We start from the raw sequence: 21,287 nt of genomic DNA, 5'->3' as shown, positions 1-21,287 counted from the left end.
GCGCGACGTCCGGTCTCCTCCTGGCTTTCCTCGTCGGCGCCACGTCCGTCGAGGTGTCCGTCGTGGTCGGCGAGGACCTGTCGGGCGTCTCTGTAGGAGAGGCATCTTGAGTCTCTGGTGCCACCTCTGGACCCTCCGCCGCTGTAGCTTCGCTGTCTGACATCTTAATGTCTTAGTACATGCCTTCAGAGTGAAAATATGACAAATGGGGGTTGATTCAATGATTGACCTTAAAGGTGCTGTATTATTTCCAATCCATCAAAACGTTGCTAAAATATTTTGTTCCGATGCTTTCATGGACTCTCTATGGGCTTCTCCCTTGACTGTATGCCTCCACATCCACCCCGATTGCCTGCAAGCTTCTCCTGTACTGTACGGTAATGTATCTACTGTGCGACAGAAAGTAGCATGGTGATGACACAATTGTTAGCATATTTTTATAAAAACGTCTGCTACGGGGCCATAACGTGAGATACAAGGTAATGGAGCCTTTTATACATTGTCGTGTTTCTTTAGAAATAAACAATAGACAAATAGAGTCTTTAAACGCTTCAGATGTAAAGTTATTCGCTGTCAAAGTGACGCCAAAATGAATGGCAGTCAATGGAATGCTAACGGGAGGTGATGGCTTGTTAGCCTCAGAATCTCCCCATAGGAGGTACGCTTTCCGGATGCTCGCTTACCCCCTTCGGTACATAGACAGTTAAAAAGATGGACAATGTGACCCCGTTGTTTTCCACGGAGACCAGTGAAGTCTATTAGAAGCACTTCTCTGGTGAGGGCTGAGCGTTACATCGCAGCTGCAAACTGAGCTTGAAGACGTAGATGTGACGTGAGCAACCTGTCTGAAAGTTGGAAGTCTTCTGGTAGCTGTTCCAAGAGAAATCTCAATCATTCAGAATCTTGCAGAGACGGAGAGCGTAGGTATATGTAAGGAGATAACATAGACACAGGCTAATTATTGCTAACTAAAATGCTAGCTAACATTAGTAATTAAACTTAAACAGCTAATGTAAGTCCAAACTGCCTGCGAGCGTCTCCTGTACTGTACGGTAATTCCTCTACTATGAGACAGCAAGTCTCGTGGTTATAACACAATCGTTAGCCTATTTTTACAAAAACGTCTGCTACGGACCCATAACATGAGCTACAAGGTAATGGAGCCTTTTATACATTGTCGTGTTTCTTTAGAAATAAACAACGGACAAATAGAGTCTTTAAACGCTTCAGATGTAATGTTATTCGCTGTCAAAATGACGTCAAAATGAATGGCAGTCAATGGGATGCTAACGGGAGGTGATGGCTTGTTAGCATCAAAATGGCACCATAAGATCTACGGGTTGTTGACAGATGCTTACCCCCTTGGCTTTGTGGAGGCTGGCTTACCATGGATGTATTAAGAGAACTGGCTTACCCCCTTGCTTGGGTATCATACATTTCCCAGAATGCATTTCAACAACACCCAGGGAACAGCAGTCAAGGCGGATAATTTCGGAAGTGTGACCATGCCTTTAAGCTGTTGTTTATCTGTGCAGCTAAAGATAGTGTTAGTCTAAAGTCCAGTCTGGGTTTTCTAAGACTCATACTGCAACAAAAGGGGGGTTCAATTCATAAAAAGAACAGTGTATTGTATGTATATCCACATAAAGTGCAGTAGCCTAACGTTATCTCTGTGCATGTAAGCATTTCTTCAAGCATACTATGAAAACACGTTACATAAACCTTACATTTAGATCTGTAACGTTAAGTCACATATTCCATTAGCAATTAGTATTCCTATTACTTACTTAACGTTAGTTTAATGGCTATGCATGCCTAACAAACTACGCGATGCTGCTATACGTTAGTTTGATGAGCTAATTACTATTTGGCAATATGGCTAGGAGGAGCGTTAGTTGTTATTATCAATATGCTGTTATAATAATTACCAACGTACAACTTAGTCAGAAAAAACAACATAATGTAACGGTAACGTTACACTGTTATACTTTGGGTACAAACTCACCTTTTCTCCTGTCAAAGTCTTGATGCTAGCAGTTAACGTTAACGTCACCCCTGCCTGCTAACAGTTTCCTTCCCAAAATCAACAACACGAAAGGTTTATCTTCTTTATTTCGGTTTGCACGTATGTTTCTTCACGTTAAACGCCTTTTGGTTTTCCAGTAAACAGTTTAATGAGTCAGTTTTTCCTCCTTCTTTTTGTCCACCAGGATTAGCCACGTCACATTTTGTTTTCCCTGAACAGGCGCAACAGCCAAACTGAAAACCATTAGGTTCCGGTTACCATCTTCAAAATAAAAGCATTAGTTTGGAACCTCGAGGTTTCAAACTAAATACTGTATAATGCGTTTAAGCGGGATTCTGTATCGCGATACTTATAATTTCAATTAATCTATAGATTATTTTTTAAACGATTAGAGACTCCTGAAACGTTTGGTGTTACATTAAAAGATATCATTTGACTTTTCCAAAAGGTGAGAGGTGTTGCGGATTTATTTTGAAGAAAAACAGGCCGTACTACCAGTCTCTCGTCAGCCAACTTGACGCACGGATTAGTAGGTCAAGCAGTACATACTATGGTCAAGTAGTGCAAATAAAAGCACAACAATACTTCCGAAAAAGTCAAAATAAAATATTTCAAACTTCCGGTGAAACAACTTTGATAATTTTGGCTCTCAAAAATAAAAGACATTGATGTTTATTTGTTGTTTTTATGTCCGTTCAAAATAATTCATGAATTCCTTTTTTCTAGAAAACACAGATACAAATAACAATTAGAATCATAATAATTAAAATGAACATTGTAATAAAAAAAAATCACATTTAAACTTTATGTATGTTCAGGGGCGTAGCACAACATTCTGGCCCTGTAGAAAAGTATTTTCTATGGGCCCCTCCCCGCATCCACAGCTATTCATTCTAGCATCTATTTGGGCCCTCCTCACATGAGGGCCCTGGGTAGTCAGTCCCCTTTTTCGACGAACGCCCCTGTGTATGTTTTAAATCTGTTCCTCTGCAATCAGTGCTTGGCAAAATATTTCCAGGGTTGGGCCTGGAGTCAGTGCATTTTGTTTTGTGAATCTTTTTAATAACAATATGTACAAAACTCAATCTTGTCCATCTCACAGTTTGTAAAAGAAAGAGAAGCCTCTATACCTCCTGGTTGTATTGTTTGTTCAGCCTTTGTACTTCCTAAAATGTCAAATCTCAAGCATCACTCCCAAATGTTTTGTGTATAATCACTGAAATAAAGACAGAAATAGTTTGAACATTTGTATTATTCAATATCCCCGATACGTTTAACTAGATAAATACTAGGCAAATAAATAAATAAATGAATAAATAAATTAAAATGTTAGTTGACGATATTAGATTTAAAAAAAATGATATTATCATCTATAATTCCGCACTGATGAGTATTGTGTCATACTAAAAATTTAATTATCTTGGCAAAACTATTTTATACATAAAACTATTCCTATATCTGATGCATATCTAAATGACATAATAGCTCCTGTATAAGAAATATGTTTATGATTATTTATTTCTGTTTTATGATTTCTTGCATTTGAAAAAAATAGTATAAAAATTAGCACATCATCATACTACACCAACTTCTTTTTTTTAAAACTTTTTTTATTTTATTTATTGTACAATAGTCTGTAATACTGCGAAAGAGGATTAGGGCCACACTTGAAACTCAGAACTCATACACTCATACATTCTATTGTCTTTTTAAATAAAAAAAATAAAAAAAAGACAGCAAAAAGTCATTCATCGGTTCACACACTGAAAGAAAATATGTTCACCACCAGGTGGAACTGCACCTGCAGGGGAGAATAAAGATGAAGCCACGCCCACTCACTCACCCACTGACATGGTTCCTTGACCTGACATGAACCCATAGACAGTATATAAGAATGGACCAACAGATCCCGTTGCTCTGGACGGAGACCATTGAAGGCCATTAGAAGCACTTTTCCGGTGAGCGTTGAGCGTTACTGCACAGCCTCCAACTGAGAGAGACGACGTAAATGTGACGTGAGCAACCTGTCTGAAAGTTGGAAGTCTTCTGGTAGCTGTGCCAAGAGAAATCTCAATCATTCCCAATATTGCAGAGACGGAGAGCGTAGGTATATGTAAGGAGATAACATGGACACAGGCTAATTATTGCTAACTAAAATGCTAGTTAACATTAGTAATTAAACGTAAACAGCTAATGTAAGTCGAAACTGCCTGCGAGCTTCTCCTGTACTGTACGGTAATTCCTCTACGCGAAAGTCGCGTGGTTATGACACAATCGTTAGCTTATTTTTACAAAAACGTCTGCTACGGAGCCATAACGTGAGATACAAGGTAATGGAGCCTTTTATACATTGTCGTTTTTCTTTAGAAATAAAGAACGGACAAATAAAGTCTTTAAACGCTTCAAACGTAAAGTTATTCGCTGTCAAAGTGACGTCAGAATGAATGGCAGTCAATGGGATGCTAACGGGAGGTGATGGCTTGTTAGCATCAAAATGGCGCCCTAGGAGGTACGAGCTCTGAAGCGAAGCTTACCCCCCTTGCATGAACCAGCAGTATCTGAACCAGGAAGTGACTCCTCGTGCCTGTTTTGCTTAAACTCTTGCGTGTTCAAGACATGGCTGTATGTTAAAGCGAAGTAAAATAGGACTAAAAAAAAATAAAGGAACATATTCACACTTCCATCAAGCTGCAAGATTTGTTTGGACGTTGACGTCGGTCGAGGATCGCTTGTTTTGGTCGCTGTCCGAGCAGCAGGTGGGAACAACAGCTGACTGGGTTGATGGTCCTTTATGTGTTGGTTTCTTACTTTGTTTTTAGTTTGTTTTTTAAATGTGCTCCATACACCAGTATTATACCAGAGGTTCTTCCTAATCCCTGTCAGTGCGTACTAACGGTAACTAAAGGTAACTATCGGCTACTAATCATTTAAATCAACAATCTCTTACGGCCTATTTTATTATTATACTTTTTTAAATCTACAGTATAGCATATTACCCCAAAACAGTCACCGTTTGTAAATAGAATTGATGGATTACATATTTGTACTCTTATTTCTTCTACAGGGTTTTAGTGTAATGCAATTGAATTCGCATCTGTATGTGCTACCTGGACATGAAGTCTGATTCATTAACTATAATCAACAAAAATACAGTTTAAACTGTGTGTGTGTGTGTGTGTGTGTGTGTGTGTGTGTGTGTGTGTGTGTGAGAGACTTCCTCTGTCAAGTGATGACAAGGCAAGGTTTTTGGGAAGTCAAGGGAAGGCCTATTTTATACCCGAGTTATGTCTTGTGTACGTACCATTGACTAAAAAAAATGTTTTGTTTTTATCAGAGGGGATTGTGTGTGTGTGTGCAGATAGGCTAAAGCTTTATCAATAATGGACAGGACTAGAGATTATGAAGACACTTAAGTGTCTACACTCGTGTGTTGCTGCATGAGCCCTTACCGTTGCCTCTTCCTGTTTTGCAGGTTTGTCTCGTCTAAATGTGAGCCGAAGCTGGAACTCCTTTCGACATGTCACCACCTCAGAAACATCACCTGTCACACCTGCTGCTTCTCGCGGTCCTGCTGCCCGCCCGCTGGACAGCCGACGGGGCTAAAAATGGTCAGAGGCCGAGGCGGTGTCAGAGGCCGAGGCGGTGTCCTCCGCGCATCTGGCCGGGATCGGCGTCCCCTCCGGCGGGGAAGTTACGGTGAAGGAGGGATCCAGCGTGCTGATCGAGTGTAACGTGACCGCAGGCTACGATGACATCAAGTGGTACAACTCTAAAGGGCCTCTGCTTGGTGAGGATATGGGGTGGGGGGGGGGAGATGCTGGGCTGAGGAGGACGGTATGCTTTTGACCCGATTCGATTATTTCACGATACATGGGTGCCGATTGGATTTGTATTTCGGTTTTATTATTAGTACAGTACTGCGATTCAATAGTTGCAGAAGCAGTTTGTTGTTTCAGCTTTCACTCAAAAACAATGATGACAATTTTACAATCTGCTCTTAAAGGAACACGCCAACTTATTGGGACTTTGTCTTATTCCCCGTCTCCCCCAGAGTTAGATAAGTCCATACATACCCTTCTCATCTCCGTGCGTGTTGTAACTCTGTCTGACACCCCCACTGCTAGCTTAGCTTAGCACAGATCCTGGAGGGAGGGAGGTAGGTAGGTAGGTAGGTAGGTAGGTATGTATGTATTTATTGATCCCAAAAATGGGAAATTACAGTGTTAGAGCAGCAAAATATCAGTCACACAGCACAGAATATACATGAGATACTAGGATACAATATACATTAAATAATAATAGGATAGAGTACAAGAACAAATATTTAAAATATATACAAGTTGGGAATACAAAATGTACAACTGCTTAACTAGTAATGATAAAGATGTAGAAAAACCTATTGTGCAGATTGATGTCTAAGAGTCTTACCTAGCACCCAGTGCTGAGGTGTTAAAAAGTGGTATTGCCTGTGGCAGGAATGATTTCTTGTAGCGGTCCGTGCGACATCGAAGCTGTCGGAGCCTCTTACAGAAGGTGCTCCTCTGTTGGACCAGTGGGGGACGGTGGAGAGGGTGGTCGGGGTTATCCATGATAGATAACAGTTTGTTCATTGACCTCCTCTCCACCACAGCTTCAAATGTCTCCTGTTTGCAGCCGATAATGGCTCCATCTAGCCTACCGCTCCCAATAAGTGATGAAATAACGCCAACATGTTCCTATTTACATGTTGTGATTTGTATAGTCGCAGCGTGTACAAATAACAAGGTCACATGAGACACAGCCATCTTCTAACCGTATACATACTGGGAACTATATTCTCAGAAGGCGAAGCACTGCTACTTGGGCGGAGTGATTTGCTCGCAGCACCTGAGGAGCCCCGTGGTGAGGAGCAGAGAGCAACAACGGGGCTTTTCAGGTGTTGCGCTAATCACTCCGCCCAAGTAGCAGTGCTACGACACACACGGAGATGAGAAGGGTATGTCTGGACTTATCTAACTCTGGGGGGATACGGGGAATAAGCTACAGTCCCAATAATTCGGCGCATTCCGTTAATGTTTTCCCTGTTTTCTTAATTCTCAACTCGCATCTCACAAGTTTTTGCTAAAACTAAAGCTCTCTTATTGTCTTATGTGTTGTGACTTTAGGCAGGAAGTGGCAGATTCAGGAAGATGGAGCCCTGAACATCACCGAGGTCTCCTTCGAGGACCGCGGCCGCTACACCTGCGTCGCCTCTGGCGGCGCCGGCGTGACTAAAAACTACACCGTCACGCTCCGCGTGGCCCACAACACCAGCACCGGCCTGGGCCTGTACTATGTCATTGTCTGCCTGGTGACGTTCACCATCATCATGGTCCTCAACGTGACGCGCCTCTGCATGGTCAGCAGCCACCTGAAGAAGACCGAGAGGGCCATCAACGAGTTCTTCCGCACAGATGGCGCCGAGAAACTGCAGAAGGCGTTCGAGGTCGCCAAGCGCATTCCCATCGTCACGTCGGCCAAGACGCTGGAGCTCGCCAAGCAGACGCAGTACAAGACCATGGAGTTTGCGCGCCACATGGAGGATCTGGCCCGGAGCGTCCCTCTGCCGCCGCTCATCCTGAACTGCCGCACATCCGGGGAGGAGGGAAACCCGGGGCCGCACCCTGCGGAGCAGGCCGGGCCGTCTGCGTCTAGGAACAGGCAAGCTATAGGCCCTCCATACGTCGACAGAAACGGAGAGGGGGCGGAGGTGTGTCAGGCGCTGCTGTCAAATGGAGGGAACAGCGATGTCATAGTTTCAGTCCACACCGTTTCCGTGGAGGCGGACATCGAGGATAGGACAGGCCTCCGCGTGCCAGGCTCACAAGCAAGTGCGTCCTATGAGAGCAACGTATAAACCAGGGGTCAGCAACCTTAGGTGCGCGTTCCACCATTGGCACGTGGTAGTGCAACCAATGGCACACCAGCAACAAGTGGGGTTTTGAAAGAGGTCATTTGGCATGCGAATTGTGTGAATTGGAACATTTCCAAAAATGGAAATTTTCCAGTTCACACGCCAAATGACCTATTTCAAAGCCATCAGCAGTTGGGCTAGGTACCAATACCGTGACTTCGATAACGGTTCCTAAACGATACTTTTTTTCGATACCAATTTTATAAAACAAAAATAAATTACAACATTTCAGCACAAATATTTGTATCTATTTTTCAGCTCCTACTACATTTTTTATTTTTTTTGGGGGGGGCATTTTTAGGCCGCAGGTTGGAGTCAAACCCGGGCCCGCAGCGTCGAGGAGTAAACCTCTATATATGGGCGCCCAATCTACCAACTGAGCTATCTGGGCGCCCAGCTCCTACTTACATGAGCCCTGTCTCTGTGCGTAACGTAGAGTTTTTCCTGCGTGTCTCTACGACGTGTAACGCTACAGCCAATCAGCAGCATTACTAGATCTTGGTAGAAGCATGCTGCGTGCTTATTGGCTCACTGACGCTGATGAGATTTACTCCTTTAGGTTTTGAAATTGGGTATTGATTGACGAGGCATTTTTCATTACTCGATACTAAGGAGGCAATTCAGTCGGTGCGTAAAAAGTATTGAATTCGGTACCCAGCACTAGCCACCATCGGCGCCCAGTAGCGCAACCAATGGCACACTAGCACTACGTGTGCAAAAGTTTTTTGGAAATGTTCCAATTCGCATGCCAAATGACATCTTTCAAAGCCATTAGCAGTAGGGCTGGGTATCGTTCAAAAATATTCAATACCATTACCGTTACCAATACCGTGACTTTGATGCCGGGTCCTAAACGATACTTATTTCTTCCAATTCGAATGCCAAATGACCTCTTTCACAACAGTAGCACAGCTGGATATTTACAGTAGTTTGATTGGCTTCCTCCCTTCCCCATCCTCATTTCATGAAGACTCGCCCTACTCTGCCTCTGATTGGCTAATACTCGTCACCTTCTTCACAGAATGCAGCACGAAGGGGGAAAAAAATAACACTGCCAGAGCGGGCTCGGTATATGACGGCAGGCTTATTCCTGATATGGCACACTGATTAACAGGAACATTTTAAAATGGCCTTCGATATTAAAAAGGTTGCCAACCCCTGGTATAGACCATCCCAGCTGGCTCCAAATCTTGTCATGCTGTTTGAGTAAGAAAAGAAACCATAACTTGTTGAAAACAAAAGCCAGCTATCTTGCCATGTACAAGTTTGATTGTTTTATTATGTCGATTCATTTGTTGATCATTTCCTCAACCAATGGATTAGTTGTTTGGTAGGGCTGCACGATATGAGGAAAATATCTAATTGTGACTATTTTGACTGATGTTGCGATTGCGATAGAATTCACGATATTGGAGGGAATGATCATTTTTGTATCACTGTTCAGTTTTCGTTGAAAAATATCAAAATTAAAATGATTATAGTGTGATTTTTGCAAGGATCTGTACCAAAGATTTTTTTCCTTACATCTGATGGATAGGATTTGTAGGCCAGGACGTCTCCACAGCACCACAATACTTCATTTAGAATGGTTTGACATACTTTGTCTTACACTAATATTGCGCCCCCGCGATTTGGAAATTGCACTAGTCCATATTGCGATTTTGATAAGATTGCGATTAATTGTGCAGCCCTATTATTTGGTCTCTAAAATGTCAGAAAATTGTTGATCGGTGTTTCCCAAAGTCCGAGATGACGTCCTAAAATGTCTTGTTTTGTCCAAAACTCAAAGATATCCAGTTTACTGTCACAGAGGAGAAGAAATTAAGAAGCTGCAGTCAGATCATTTTGACAGGTCAATGAATCTGTGCGGCTCTAGATTAGGGCTGTTTTTTCCACTTGTTTTTCCTGGAGATGGCTGGCTAGCTTTAGCTGATCTAGCACATTATGACTACATCTGTGGCGATCAGAACACTGCAAAAATACATGCTAGGGCTGCTCTATTATGGAAAAAAATATAATCACGATTATTTCGGTCAATATCGTTGACTTCTGGAAAGATGTTGCAATTAATCAAAAACACATACAACTGTGAACTTTGCCTTAATACATTTCCTATTTCAACTTTGTTTTTTCATTCAGAACACAATGAGCTTAGTAATGAGCTAAATAATTGTTTTTTTTCTCGATTTATTCTGTTTGTTTTTTTTCATTGGGAGCCAAAATCATCATCACGATTACATTTTGATTAATTGCACAGCCCTAATACATGCTGAGTTATTTTTACATTTGACTAGTCTTTTGTCGAGCTTACAGTAGTCTCACTTCAGGAATCAAAAAGCAGTTAAGGAAAAATTTCTCAATTCTTATATAATTGCAACAAAATGCATCAACAGAGCTCCCAAGTCTATTCTTCTATTTGTTGGGCTTTTTATGGCCTTTAATTGACAGGATAGCTTGAAGACAGGAAAGGGGAGAAAGAGGAGGGACGACATGCAGCAAAGGGCCGCGGGTCAGATTCGAACCCGGGGCCGCTGCCAAGGACTACATAGGGCGCACACTCTACTGGGTGAGCTAGAGGCCACACCTGTTTTCCCTTGTCTTAAATATATATTTATTTTTCATGTATATGTGGTGGGTTATAAGAGCTAATTTTCCTCCTTCAGAAGAGGAAGATTATGGGCTTGTTTTTGTTAGCTAGCTTGCCAAAATAAAATGCAAAATGTCAAAAATGCATCCACAAAGCTCCCAATTCTATTTTCTCTTGTCTGCAATATATTTAATTTTTCACGTTTTGTGTGGCGGTATTTCTGTGAGCCCACAGCTAGTTAGTGATGCAACAGATACTGTATACTTCAGAAGACACTGTTTGCCGCCTTTGCCGCCACTTTGACAGTCAGTCAGTTTCCACAGAACAAAATGTTGTCATGAAATACCCTTGTTCCATTGTTTCCATTTTGTTTTCCTGTCAATCTATCTGACACTCAGGAAGAAATGGAAGACTTTCAAATAATGCCTCAAAACAACAAGTCACTCCACAGACGTGATTGCTGTCTCCATGTCTCTTTATTCGGGTCTTTGTTAGTCAGGAACAGCAGTTAATTACAGGTTAGGTTTTGCTTCCGGGTGACTAAAGGAAGTAAAGTCCAAAGTATGTTGGACAGTAAATACCAACCTCCCAGCTACTTCTTTCTCTCAGAGGCAGCAGAGGAAGTGAAATATATAAACGTGATTATTTTTGCATTGGAGCTCTAATGTCCAATGTAATGGAATTGTGCTTAAACTATGCAGGTGTAATTTATCGTATTTCGATGTGCACGTCTGAAAAAAGTCAAGAACTTTTTTATGATGAAGGCGATGCAGCTTTTTCTCTCTGTGTTTATTTCTAGTGACGTTTGGTGAGTGTGGTAGTGTGGTAGGTAAGGAGTGACTCATTTCAGGCAAGTTTGTAATTTGTTTTATGTAGATATGAACACAGATTGTCCATATCCTGGGTGTCTAATACTACAAGTGTGTCTAAATGGGATCGCAAGGCTTAAAAAAACTCAATGTGTTATATTCCAATAAAAATGAAATAAAGATGTTTAAAATGATTGTTGATCTGCGTTGAACCTTTTTTTTCAGAGCCCATTTCAAGCTTTTAAATGAAAAGGCGAGACAACTTTATTCGTATAGCACATCATATAACACAAGTGCTTTACATAAAACATCCGTCAAAGAGGAAATAAAAACAGCTGAAATAGAATAAGACGGGTATGAAATGAACAGTTATTTAAAGAAAGGCAGCATCAAAAAGTGGGATTAGACTCCATCATTAAAAATATTTTAAAGGGGTATAGAAGCCAGACACATTCCCCCCGATGGAGCTTAGATGACTGGTGATGGTGGAGAGGGAACCCGGAGACCGAACGAAAGACCTGTCTGCCGGAAAGGGACTCAGGTTGCCGTGGTTGATGATGCCCGGAGGTGGAAGGGGAGGAGGAGGCTTGCACGCTTGCCTGAAGAGACAGCTGATAGCAAAAAGAGAAGACATTTAAAGCAGGATGTCATGCTGTGATTGGATCATGAATTTGGCCAATTCTGGTTGGTTTACTGAAGAGTGAACGCCTCTTAAAGCGTAACTGTCGCCAAAATGCAACCTAGGGTCTTTTTGTGAATGTACCCGAGTCAAACTTTGGTTTAAAAGCATATTTAGGATGGAATCGCCACTTTTAAGATTTACCGTATTTTCGTTTTTCGGTCAAATGGCCTTTTGAGTGGGAGTGCTAGCGGCACTTTTATGCTAGCCTCAAAATAGCTATTTTTAAAACACTAAGAAGGCTCGACACAACGTGAGACTTTGCTCCAAGTATCACCAGGGGCTCTACACCTTAACCAAAGCATTGACAACATTGTTTGTGTACCCAGAGTTTACTAAAAAGAAAGGTTTTGAGCAACTCACGTTCGCAGTTGTTGTTTACGCTATCCGCCATTTTCCCAGTCCAAAATAGGCGATCTCCGAATGCGAATGAACGGACTCCATAGGAGGAAATGTCATTCCTATATGAGTCTCCTTTTTCAACTACAAGGTCAATATTGTGTGTCACTAACGACAAAACGACGAATTATCCGTGCATTTATATGGAACTAAGCTTTTGGAGCTTTCCATCTTTACTCCCTCGACTATTTTTGACTGGCTCGATGGACGGCGAGTGGAAGAACAACAGCTACAGTGAGTCTCTCAAAACCTTTCTTTTTACTAAACTCTGTGAACACAAACAATGTTGTCAATGCTTTGGTTAAGGTGTAGAGCCCCTGGTCATACTTCGAGCAAAGTCTCACGTTGTGTCGAGCCTTCTTAGTGGTTTTAAAAATAGCTATCGCACTCCCATTCAAAAGGCCATTTGACCGGAAAATACGGTAAATCTTAAATTTTCCGATTCCGTCCTAAATATGCTTTTAAACCAAAGTTTGACTCGGTTCACAAAAAGACCCTAGGTTGCATTTTGGCGAGAGTTACGCTTTAACAGCTGAAAGTTTAGAGAGATTTAGTGGTGATTGAAGTAATTTAGTCTTCCTGAAAGAATTTGCGCTGAGCTTCATTTCTGGAATTCATGGTTATGAACATCATTAATATTAACTTATACCTACTTTCTTTTAAAAAAAAAGCACAAATTATGAATTATTTTGACTAACAATTAAAATCAGGGGATGCGGAGTGGATATTTCCGTTGACCGTTCGTTGACATATACCAGTCTGTGATATCACAGACTGGTATATGTCAACGTTTAGTCAGGAAACTGTTTTGGAAACCATTTCAATTTCATTTCAAATGCTATAAAGTTGAATAAAACTCCCACAATTCAATGAGAGTAATGATCCGATCCTTCATTTTACTTGCAAAAAGCGTTGTATGGAACCATCCATGTTATTTTTGAGGCAATTTGGTTTTAAGGAACCTATATTTCTGATACAGAAACTTTGAAAACGGGTCAAATTTGATCCGAGGACAACAGGAGGGTTAAAAGAGAGAGAGAGTTGCAGCAGATCCGGAGGGTTTTTTCTGGGGGTTTGTTCCAGATATGTGGAGCATCAAATCTGAACGCTGCTTCTCCATGTTTAGTTCTGACTCTGGGGACGGAAAGCAGTCCAAGACGACCTGAGAGGGTGGGCTTTGAATTCACTTTTTTGATCAGCAGCCAACATAGCTAGCAGATTTCTAAAGCCAATCGTTACAAGCCAATCAGATTCTCCACAGGCCACATGTGGTTTGTTTGTTTGTTGCGCACAAAAACAACCAGACATAAGAACAGCTTCTTCCCCACTGCCATCACTCTACTGAACTGCAGATAAATGGGCTCATCCCCACTTTGGCCACTCACCCACTTCTCTACACATTACATACTTATCATTCCAATATGCATCTTGCACACTACTTTACACTATTACTTTGCACTATTAACTTTTTGCACCTTACATCCCACTCCATGTGTACTTGTCTTTATATTATGTCTTATTTGTATATTTGTATATTATGTTGATATGTGCCTATATCTATATTGTTGTCTCTATTGTACAGTATGTGTCTATATTACTATTTGTCTACTACTACTACATGTCTATTTGTTGAATGTATAGAGAGTTAACACCTACCAAAGTCAAATTCCTTGTGTATGTAAGTATACTTGGCCAATAAAACTGATTCTGATTCTGATTTACCGTGGTTCTTCTCCGTTTCAGCGTAGCTCGTAATCGATACCACACGCTATAGGCACGTAGCCGACGGTTGTATGACACGTCACCACATGGTGTTCACTGGGAAATGTAGGATTAGAACTACAAGCAGTGTTGCCAGATAAAGATTATGTTTCCAAGCCAAACACACACCAAAACCGCTCAAATTTCTTGGCGGAAAACAGACCGATTCGGCAATCTGTCGCATCGTTTTTGCAGCCGGCCGATTCAAACAAACGCAGAGTTATTTGCTTCTTTCATCACCGGCCATATTGGCTAGTAACTTAACAATGTTACCAAAGTAAATTTTCACCCGCATTTGGAATTACTGGAATTGTTGGGTCTTTGTATATTATAGAGTGTGGTCTAGACCTACTCTATCTGTAAAGTGTCTTGAGATAATTCTTGTTATGATTTGATACTATTAATAAAATTGAATTGAATTGAATTTGATGGGTTGGCGGATGTCAATATGGTGGCGGAGGTCATAATGTAGCAGCAGATCAGAAATAAACCATTCAGCGTCAGGACCTCAGAACTGGAGTGATGTGATCCAAGACAAAGGAGCCATTCTCAAAATCACATGGTACTTATATCTGTGGCTGAGAGGAGCTTTTAAGAACAAGTCAGAGGCCAAAACATGATGAGGAACATGGATATGCAGCTTCTTTACTCTGTCTCAGGGGCCAAAAGTAACGGTTTACATCCTATCATTGACAATACTACAATACTACTTGTAGTGCTTAATACTACAATCAAAAACCTGCAAATGTTTGTCTGGTGGTTATTTCTGCCCTGTCAGGTAATGCTTCTAATGAGCCACTGGGTGGAGTTGTTGGTTCAAACACCACATCTGTATTTCAGCTCTGACATTGGTGCATTCACAGCCTACAGCTGGGAGCGGAACTGTCGCTTTACCCACATTTCTGGGACTTGCTTTGTTAACCCTCTAAGGGCATTTTTTCACCTTTTAAAGGTATTTGCATTGCATATAAACTGATCCCTATGTATTTTATATAAAAATGTTAAAAACAAACTCAGCTTTCCTTACGGGGATGCTCAATTTTTTTCTAGAACAATGTGTAAAGGGCTTTAGAGAAACATGCGTATTGCCACTCTTTGCTGTTTTCTTTCTTCTTTTCATTTTTCATTTCATTTGCTTTACTGCAGCCGAAAGCGTCCCAGGAAAAGGGGCTGGTGTAACCGTCACGGCTAGCTAACATACGGAACTGGAAACACATTTTCCCGCAATTGGAGTTAGTTTTACTGTACTTTTTATTAACCCTTGTGTTGTCTTCATGTCAAATTTGACCCGTTTTTTTTAACTACCTAATTTTATTTACCCAAAAATAACACCGATGGATGATTCCTTACAGCGCCCTTCGCAAGTACAACAAGAGATCAGATCTCTAATTTCATTGAATTTGGGGTGTTTTGTTGAATTTTTTAGCATTTGAAAAAAAAATTGAAATGTTTTCGAAACAGTATCCTCTCTGAACTTTCATATAAATTAGGTTTATTGACCATGAATTCCAAAAATAGTGTAATAGTGTTGTTTATACATGGTAGTCTAGTGAAAAAAAAAGCGTTCAATGGCAAAAAAGCACCAAAAACATTGAAAGAAATGCCAAAAGTGTCGAAAAAAAGGCACGAAAACGTCAGAAAAAGTGTTGATTTTCAGTTTTGACCCGGGAGGACCTGCGTGCATGGTCCAATGGAAGACAACACAAGGGTTAAAACAAGATAATAATATATACACTTAAGTTAGAGTTTTTTTGGGGGGGCTTTTACGCCTTTAATTTGACAGGGCAGCTAGGTGAGAAAGGGGAGAGAGAGGGGGAAGACCTGGACCTCTGCGTCGAGGCATAAACCTCTCAGTATATGTGCGCCTGCTCTACCCACTGAACCAACCCGGCCACAGAAATTTACATTTTGAAATCATTTTACAAAACTACAAAAAACATATTTGGACTTTTCCATCTTACTGGGCCCCCTAGTGGCAAATGGGCCCTAGACACGGGCCTAGAATGCCTATCCCTAGATCCACGCCTGCCTACACTGTCATTTACTTGCACTAACACCCAACCAACACACGTTCTTGCATGTTCCACCTTGTGAGTAAATGACGCACCGAGGCCTTGTTAAGCTCACACTGCTGCTGTCCTTTCCCAGACATTAATCTCAGAGAAGACAGAGTTACCGTCCGTACTACCCGAGAAATAGCAGGTTGGAGAGCAGCCCAAATAACAACAACCTTGGGCCTCTGTGTTGAATAACTCAACAAAATCCATCTTTCTTCCTTTTCCATGTCCTCTCTGGAGGCAAGCATCTCATCTAAATAGAATCGATTGGTCCGGGCGATCATTCATCATGCCGAGCCAAAGCAGACGTTTAAGGAGAGGGGGAAGGAAGACTTTAAGGATAGGATATTTCTAGCGGGCCCACTGTGTCATCGAGGTAAACTAAACAAATTGATCAGGCTAAAAAGGACAAATGCTGCATGTGTGTGTGTGTGTGTGTGTGTGAGAGGGAATATAGATATATAGGCAAAGTATACACATATGAGAGATTGATTAGTTTAAAGGACACATTTATGTGTGTATGTTCCCTGAAATACACTCCCAGAGGTTGTTTGTACAAGTACAAGCAGCAATTACAAACTATATTTATGTTTATAGTGACGTGTCCTCTAGTGGCAGTAGTAATTATGACGGGAGCAAAGCAGGAAGTAAGGTGACGAATTTAAGAGCGCCAAAATTCTGCGTGGGAGATTAGGAGGCAGGTTGGGGTTGGGGTTGGGTTAAAAGAGGGGCACGGGTACAAGGGGACCACTGGAAAAAACACAGGACTGGTTGTTTACATGTCTGACACAAGTGTGTGTGTGTGTGTGTGTGTGTTTGTGTGCTCGCGCGCGTGTGTTGGAGTAAGTAAAGTTTATTTATATGGCACTTATCACAGACAGACTGACACAGTGCTAATCAATAATCATAAAAAAAACATAATAAACCATAGTAACAAGTGGCAAAGTGTGTGTGGGTGTGTGTGTGTGGGTGTGTGTGTGTGTGTTTGTGTCGGTGTGTGTGTCTGATTATGCCTACCTTAATAAATAAAGAAGCCTGTGCGTGCAGTAAATTTGAGCCTCATGTATTGAAATTGCTCATTGCTGATTACATTTTATTTCCAATCAGCCTGGAGGAACAAGAGGGGGGGGGGGGGGGGGGGGAGCCAAGGACAATAGATAATGAATGAAATGACATGATGAGAGAAGTGCTCGTCATATCTGTTCATTAGACGAGAGGACCCGGTGCAGACGCAGCAATCGTGTTTAGCTCTGCTGTTCTGAGTGTGTCTATGAGTGTGTTCCGGAGGTGTGTGTACGAGTGTTCCGGAGGTGTGTGTGTGTACGAGTGTTCCGGCGGTGTGTGTACGAGTGTTCCGGTGTACGAATGTTCCGGAGGTGTGTGTACGAGTGTTCCGGCAGTGTGTGTACGAGTGTTCCGGAGGCGTGTGTACGAGTGTTCCGGAGGCGTGTGTACGAGTGTTCCGGAGGTGTGTGTACGAGTGTTCCGGCGGCGTGTGTACGAGATTTCTTTTCCAAAATTAGGCCCTATGTTCGCCTAACCCACCCTAACCCCTAACCCTTGAAGGGAAATGTAGGAACACAAGACCTAATTTTGAAAATGTCCTAGAAATGTGGGAACATAGGGCTGTGGGACCATTGGGCTGTTGGAACATATGGCTGTGGGACCATTGGGCTGTGGGAACATAGGACTGTGGGACCATTGGGCTGTGGGAACATAGGACTGTGGGAACATAGGGCTGTGGGACCATTGGGCTGTGGGAACATAGGGCTGTGGGAACATAGGGCTGTGGGACCATTGGGCTGTGGGAACATAGGGCTGTGGGACCATGGGGCTGTGGGAACATAGGGCTGTGGGAACATAGGGCTGTGGGACCATTGGCCTGTGGGAACATAGGGCTGTGGGACCATTGGGCTGTGGGAACATTGGGCTGTGGGACCATTGGGCTGTGGGAACATAGGGCTGTGGGAACATAGGGCTGTGGGACCATTGGGCTGTGGGAACACAGGACTGTGGGAACATAGGGCTGTGGGACCATTGGGCTGTGGGAACATTGGGCTGACCCCCGAAGGACAGACAAGCACTTTTTTTTTAATTCTGCAAAGGTTTCAGATTAATAGCTTTACTTTTATTACAGCCGTTTTGGAGGGGCTTTGTGCATCCAAAACGTATTTCTTCCAAACCGGCAATAGAACAACTTCACACTAACCATATAGACAGATTCACTTAGCCGTAGCCAAACCTTAAAAAAAAATCACTTACAGTATATTCCAGGGTCATCGGAGAAAACGAAAGGTGTTTAAAAAGAAAGAAAGTAATTGTTATTCTCACCAAAAACATTAAAACAATAACTCTCAGATACAGATACTGTATATACAGTAACACTTGATAGCTGTAGCCAAATGTATATGAACACCCAACACAGCTATCTGACATCTTTAGTTACTTAAAAAATTAAGCTGTCAGATGAATGGAGTGGAATAAAAAGTATAATTGTTTCTCTCTGAAATGTAGCGGAGTTGAAGTAGAAAGTGGCATGAAAAGAAAAGACTCAAGTAAAGTACAAGTACCTCAACAGTTGTACTTCTCTGTAGTATCTGCATTCAGTCAAAGCAACCTATTTACAGTTTCAAGCTTGTTTGTCCTTACTCTCAGATAACCTCCAACAAAAGTGTGGATGCGCGACCGGTCCATGTGAGGTGGAACAGCACATGTGCCAACAAAGGGACGGGGGGAGGGGGGGGGGCACTGTGGCTGACCTGATTCTCCGCAGGGTCTTGCTGCTACAAACCGCCCGCTGTCAAGCACTAATGGGAAATAATGGCTGCATCCCAGCGGCGGGCTGGGCTTGCTGGGGGACTGGGGTGAAGGTATTGGGGTCACATCTTCCGGTGGCTTCTTGTATCCTTGGACAGATACACAGAGAGAAAACATACTGTATCTAGGGAACGTGGCGGGCGATGATGTCGGCCAAATGAGGTCGTATTGAAAGGTTGTGGGTAGGAGGAGGTCAGTAGGGCTGATTGTGTCTCTGTGACGCTTAGAAGGAAGTTGTAGGTCGGTCTCCAAGTGGGGGGGATTTAGACCACTGCACCATGAGATTGTTTTTCTGGGAAACAAAGCGGAAGACATCCGGCGGAACTTTGGACGCCACAGAACAATCCCGTAACATCATTCAGGACCCGGTATCGAAGTCATGGTGTTGGTATCGGCACAGGTATCGAACATTTTTGAACGATACCCAGCCCTAGTTGTCGACGTTCCAGGGACGACATGCTGAGGCAGGCGAGAAGGGAATTCAGTGGTGTAGTCTACGTGATACGCAGGTATACGCAGTATACCCACTAGGAGAGCGCCAGGATTTCCATATACCCACTTAAAAATGCCCGATGACATGCAACAACATACCATTTCCATTATATTTTTGATATATTTTGAATTGTCATCTGTTATTTTCTTCTTCGCATAGGCTAAATTAATGTATTTCCACCGTAAATCGGTGCATAAAAGTGTATCTGAATACAGGAAAGGAAGTCGTTGATGCTCAAAACTTCCCTGGGGGAGGACACCTAGACCCCCCACTATGATATGGCTCCCCCTCCCCCAACGGCAGATTCTGACCAATATGTACTGTATATACAGTACAGTATACCCACTACAATACATTAGACTACACCACTGAGGGAATTCATTAGGGGAACACAAGTTCATTCCCCACATTTGCTGTGGCTTGTTTTCTCTCTGTTGGACATTTTGTGTCAAAGACAAACTTCACAGCGTAGTAGATATCAGCTATCAAGATCCCGCCCTTGTTGTCATTTCGGTGGCGGTATAGCGACTCTGCAGGCTTCACTTGGCAGGGCCGTTAAATCAGATGCCTCGGCCTCGCCTGCACTGCACGGCTCGACTTTGTGGCTATTGGGTTAAAGATTGTCTAACGGCACAGACTCAGACAGATTTACTGAGTGGCAGACACACTATAAATATGCAGTAATGAAAGTCATGAAATATTTATTGACCAGCTTCGTCCTCCATCTTTTCACAGACAGGTGGGATGCGCTCCTTTGTGAAATAAGACTGGAAGTCCCTGGATGACATTACTGTAAAACGACTGCAAGTTACTATTCAACTAGAGGATTTTAGATCTGGTTATATTTGCATAAATCAGTCTGAGACAAGCTGTCAGAGGGAGTCCCAGGCCACAGAGCATTATTTCAGTACTCCATCCAACATGGGCTCCATATGAGCTGCATGGCAATTACCATTCTGTCATATGTAGGTCATGGCAACTGGCAGGTCAATTATACAGTCTGTGCTCAATCTTCAAATACACAACACACTGCAAACAAGTTGTGTGCATGTGTACGTTGGCATCACAGAAATATACTATATAACTCGTTCTTTGCATTTACACTGCTGTTCCAGGATTTAAGAAGGCTCCAGTTCAGTAAAGTCAGTCTAGTTTTAGGACTGCCATAGATTTTCTTGTTTTGGGTTTAAAATGAGTACGTACAGCACTATTCTGTAAGTAGTGTGGGATACGCAGTGGTGTAGTCTACGTGATACGCAGGTATACGCAGTATACCCACTAAAAAAGCTCCTGGATTTCCATATACCCACTTAAAAATGCCCAATGACCCACAACAACATACTTTCCATTATATTTTTGATATATTTTGAATTGTTATCTGTATTTTTCTTCTTCACATAGGCTAAATGAAGGTATTTCCACCGTAAATTGGTGCATAAAAGTGTATCAGAATACACACCGATAAACACACCACTGGCGATACAATGGTATTCAGGTTTAAGAAGCATTCTTTGGACATGTATTCGTGTCATTTGGGCACCTCAGTAGCTCACCTGGTAGAGTGTGCACCCATATATAGAGGGTTACTCCTCAACGCAGCGGCCACTGGTTCGACTCTGACTTGCGGCCCTTTGCTGCATGTCGTTCCCCATTTCTCTCCCCTTTCATGTCTTCAGCTGTCCTATAAAACTGAAGTCCTAAAAATGCCCAAAAGAAATCTTAAAAAA

At 42.3% G+C, this 21,287-nt stretch overlaps 2 protein-coding genes across 2 annotated transcripts in view; one reads left to right on the top strand and one right to left on the bottom strand.

The window, feature by feature from the left end:
* Positions 1 to 2,248, bottom strand: part of fam114a2 (family with sequence similarity 114 member A2) — a 17,777-nt gene extending 15,529 nt beyond the window's left edge. Inside the window, exons 1-2 of the mRNA XM_078265789.1 lie at positions 2,006 to 2,248; positions 1 to 183 (exon numbers count right to left, since the gene is read on the bottom strand). The exon at positions 1 to 183 is cut by the window's left edge and continues 56 nt beyond it. Of these exons, the coding sequence (XP_078121915.1) occupies positions 1 to 163 (163 nt within the window). The 5' untranslated portion in view covers positions 164 to 183; positions 2,006 to 2,248. The remainder of the gene's footprint in view (positions 184 to 2,005) is intronic.
* A 2,540-nt stretch (positions 2,249 to 4,788) lies between these two features.
* LOC144527480 (microfibril-associated glycoprotein 3-like) lies at positions 4,789 to 11,548 on the top strand. The gene is given in 4 exon segments (XM_078265526.1): positions 4,789 to 4,931; positions 5,499 to 5,651; positions 5,654 to 5,813; positions 7,171 to 11,548. Coding segments are annotated over 3 exon segments (999 nt in total). The 5' UTR covers positions 4,789 to 4,931; positions 5,499 to 5,543; the 3' UTR covers positions 7,902 to 11,548.
* Positions 11,549 to 21,287: the final 9,739 nt, after the last annotated feature.

Source organism: Sander vitreus, chromosome 13 (assembly GCF_031162955.1).
Source record: "Sander vitreus isolate 19-12246 chromosome 13, sanVit1, whole genome shotgun sequence".
NCBI classification, from domain to species: domain Eukaryota; kingdom Metazoa; phylum Chordata; class Actinopteri; order Perciformes; family Percidae; genus Sander; species Sander vitreus.
This window is presented reverse-complemented; position numbering and strand designations above follow the sequence as displayed.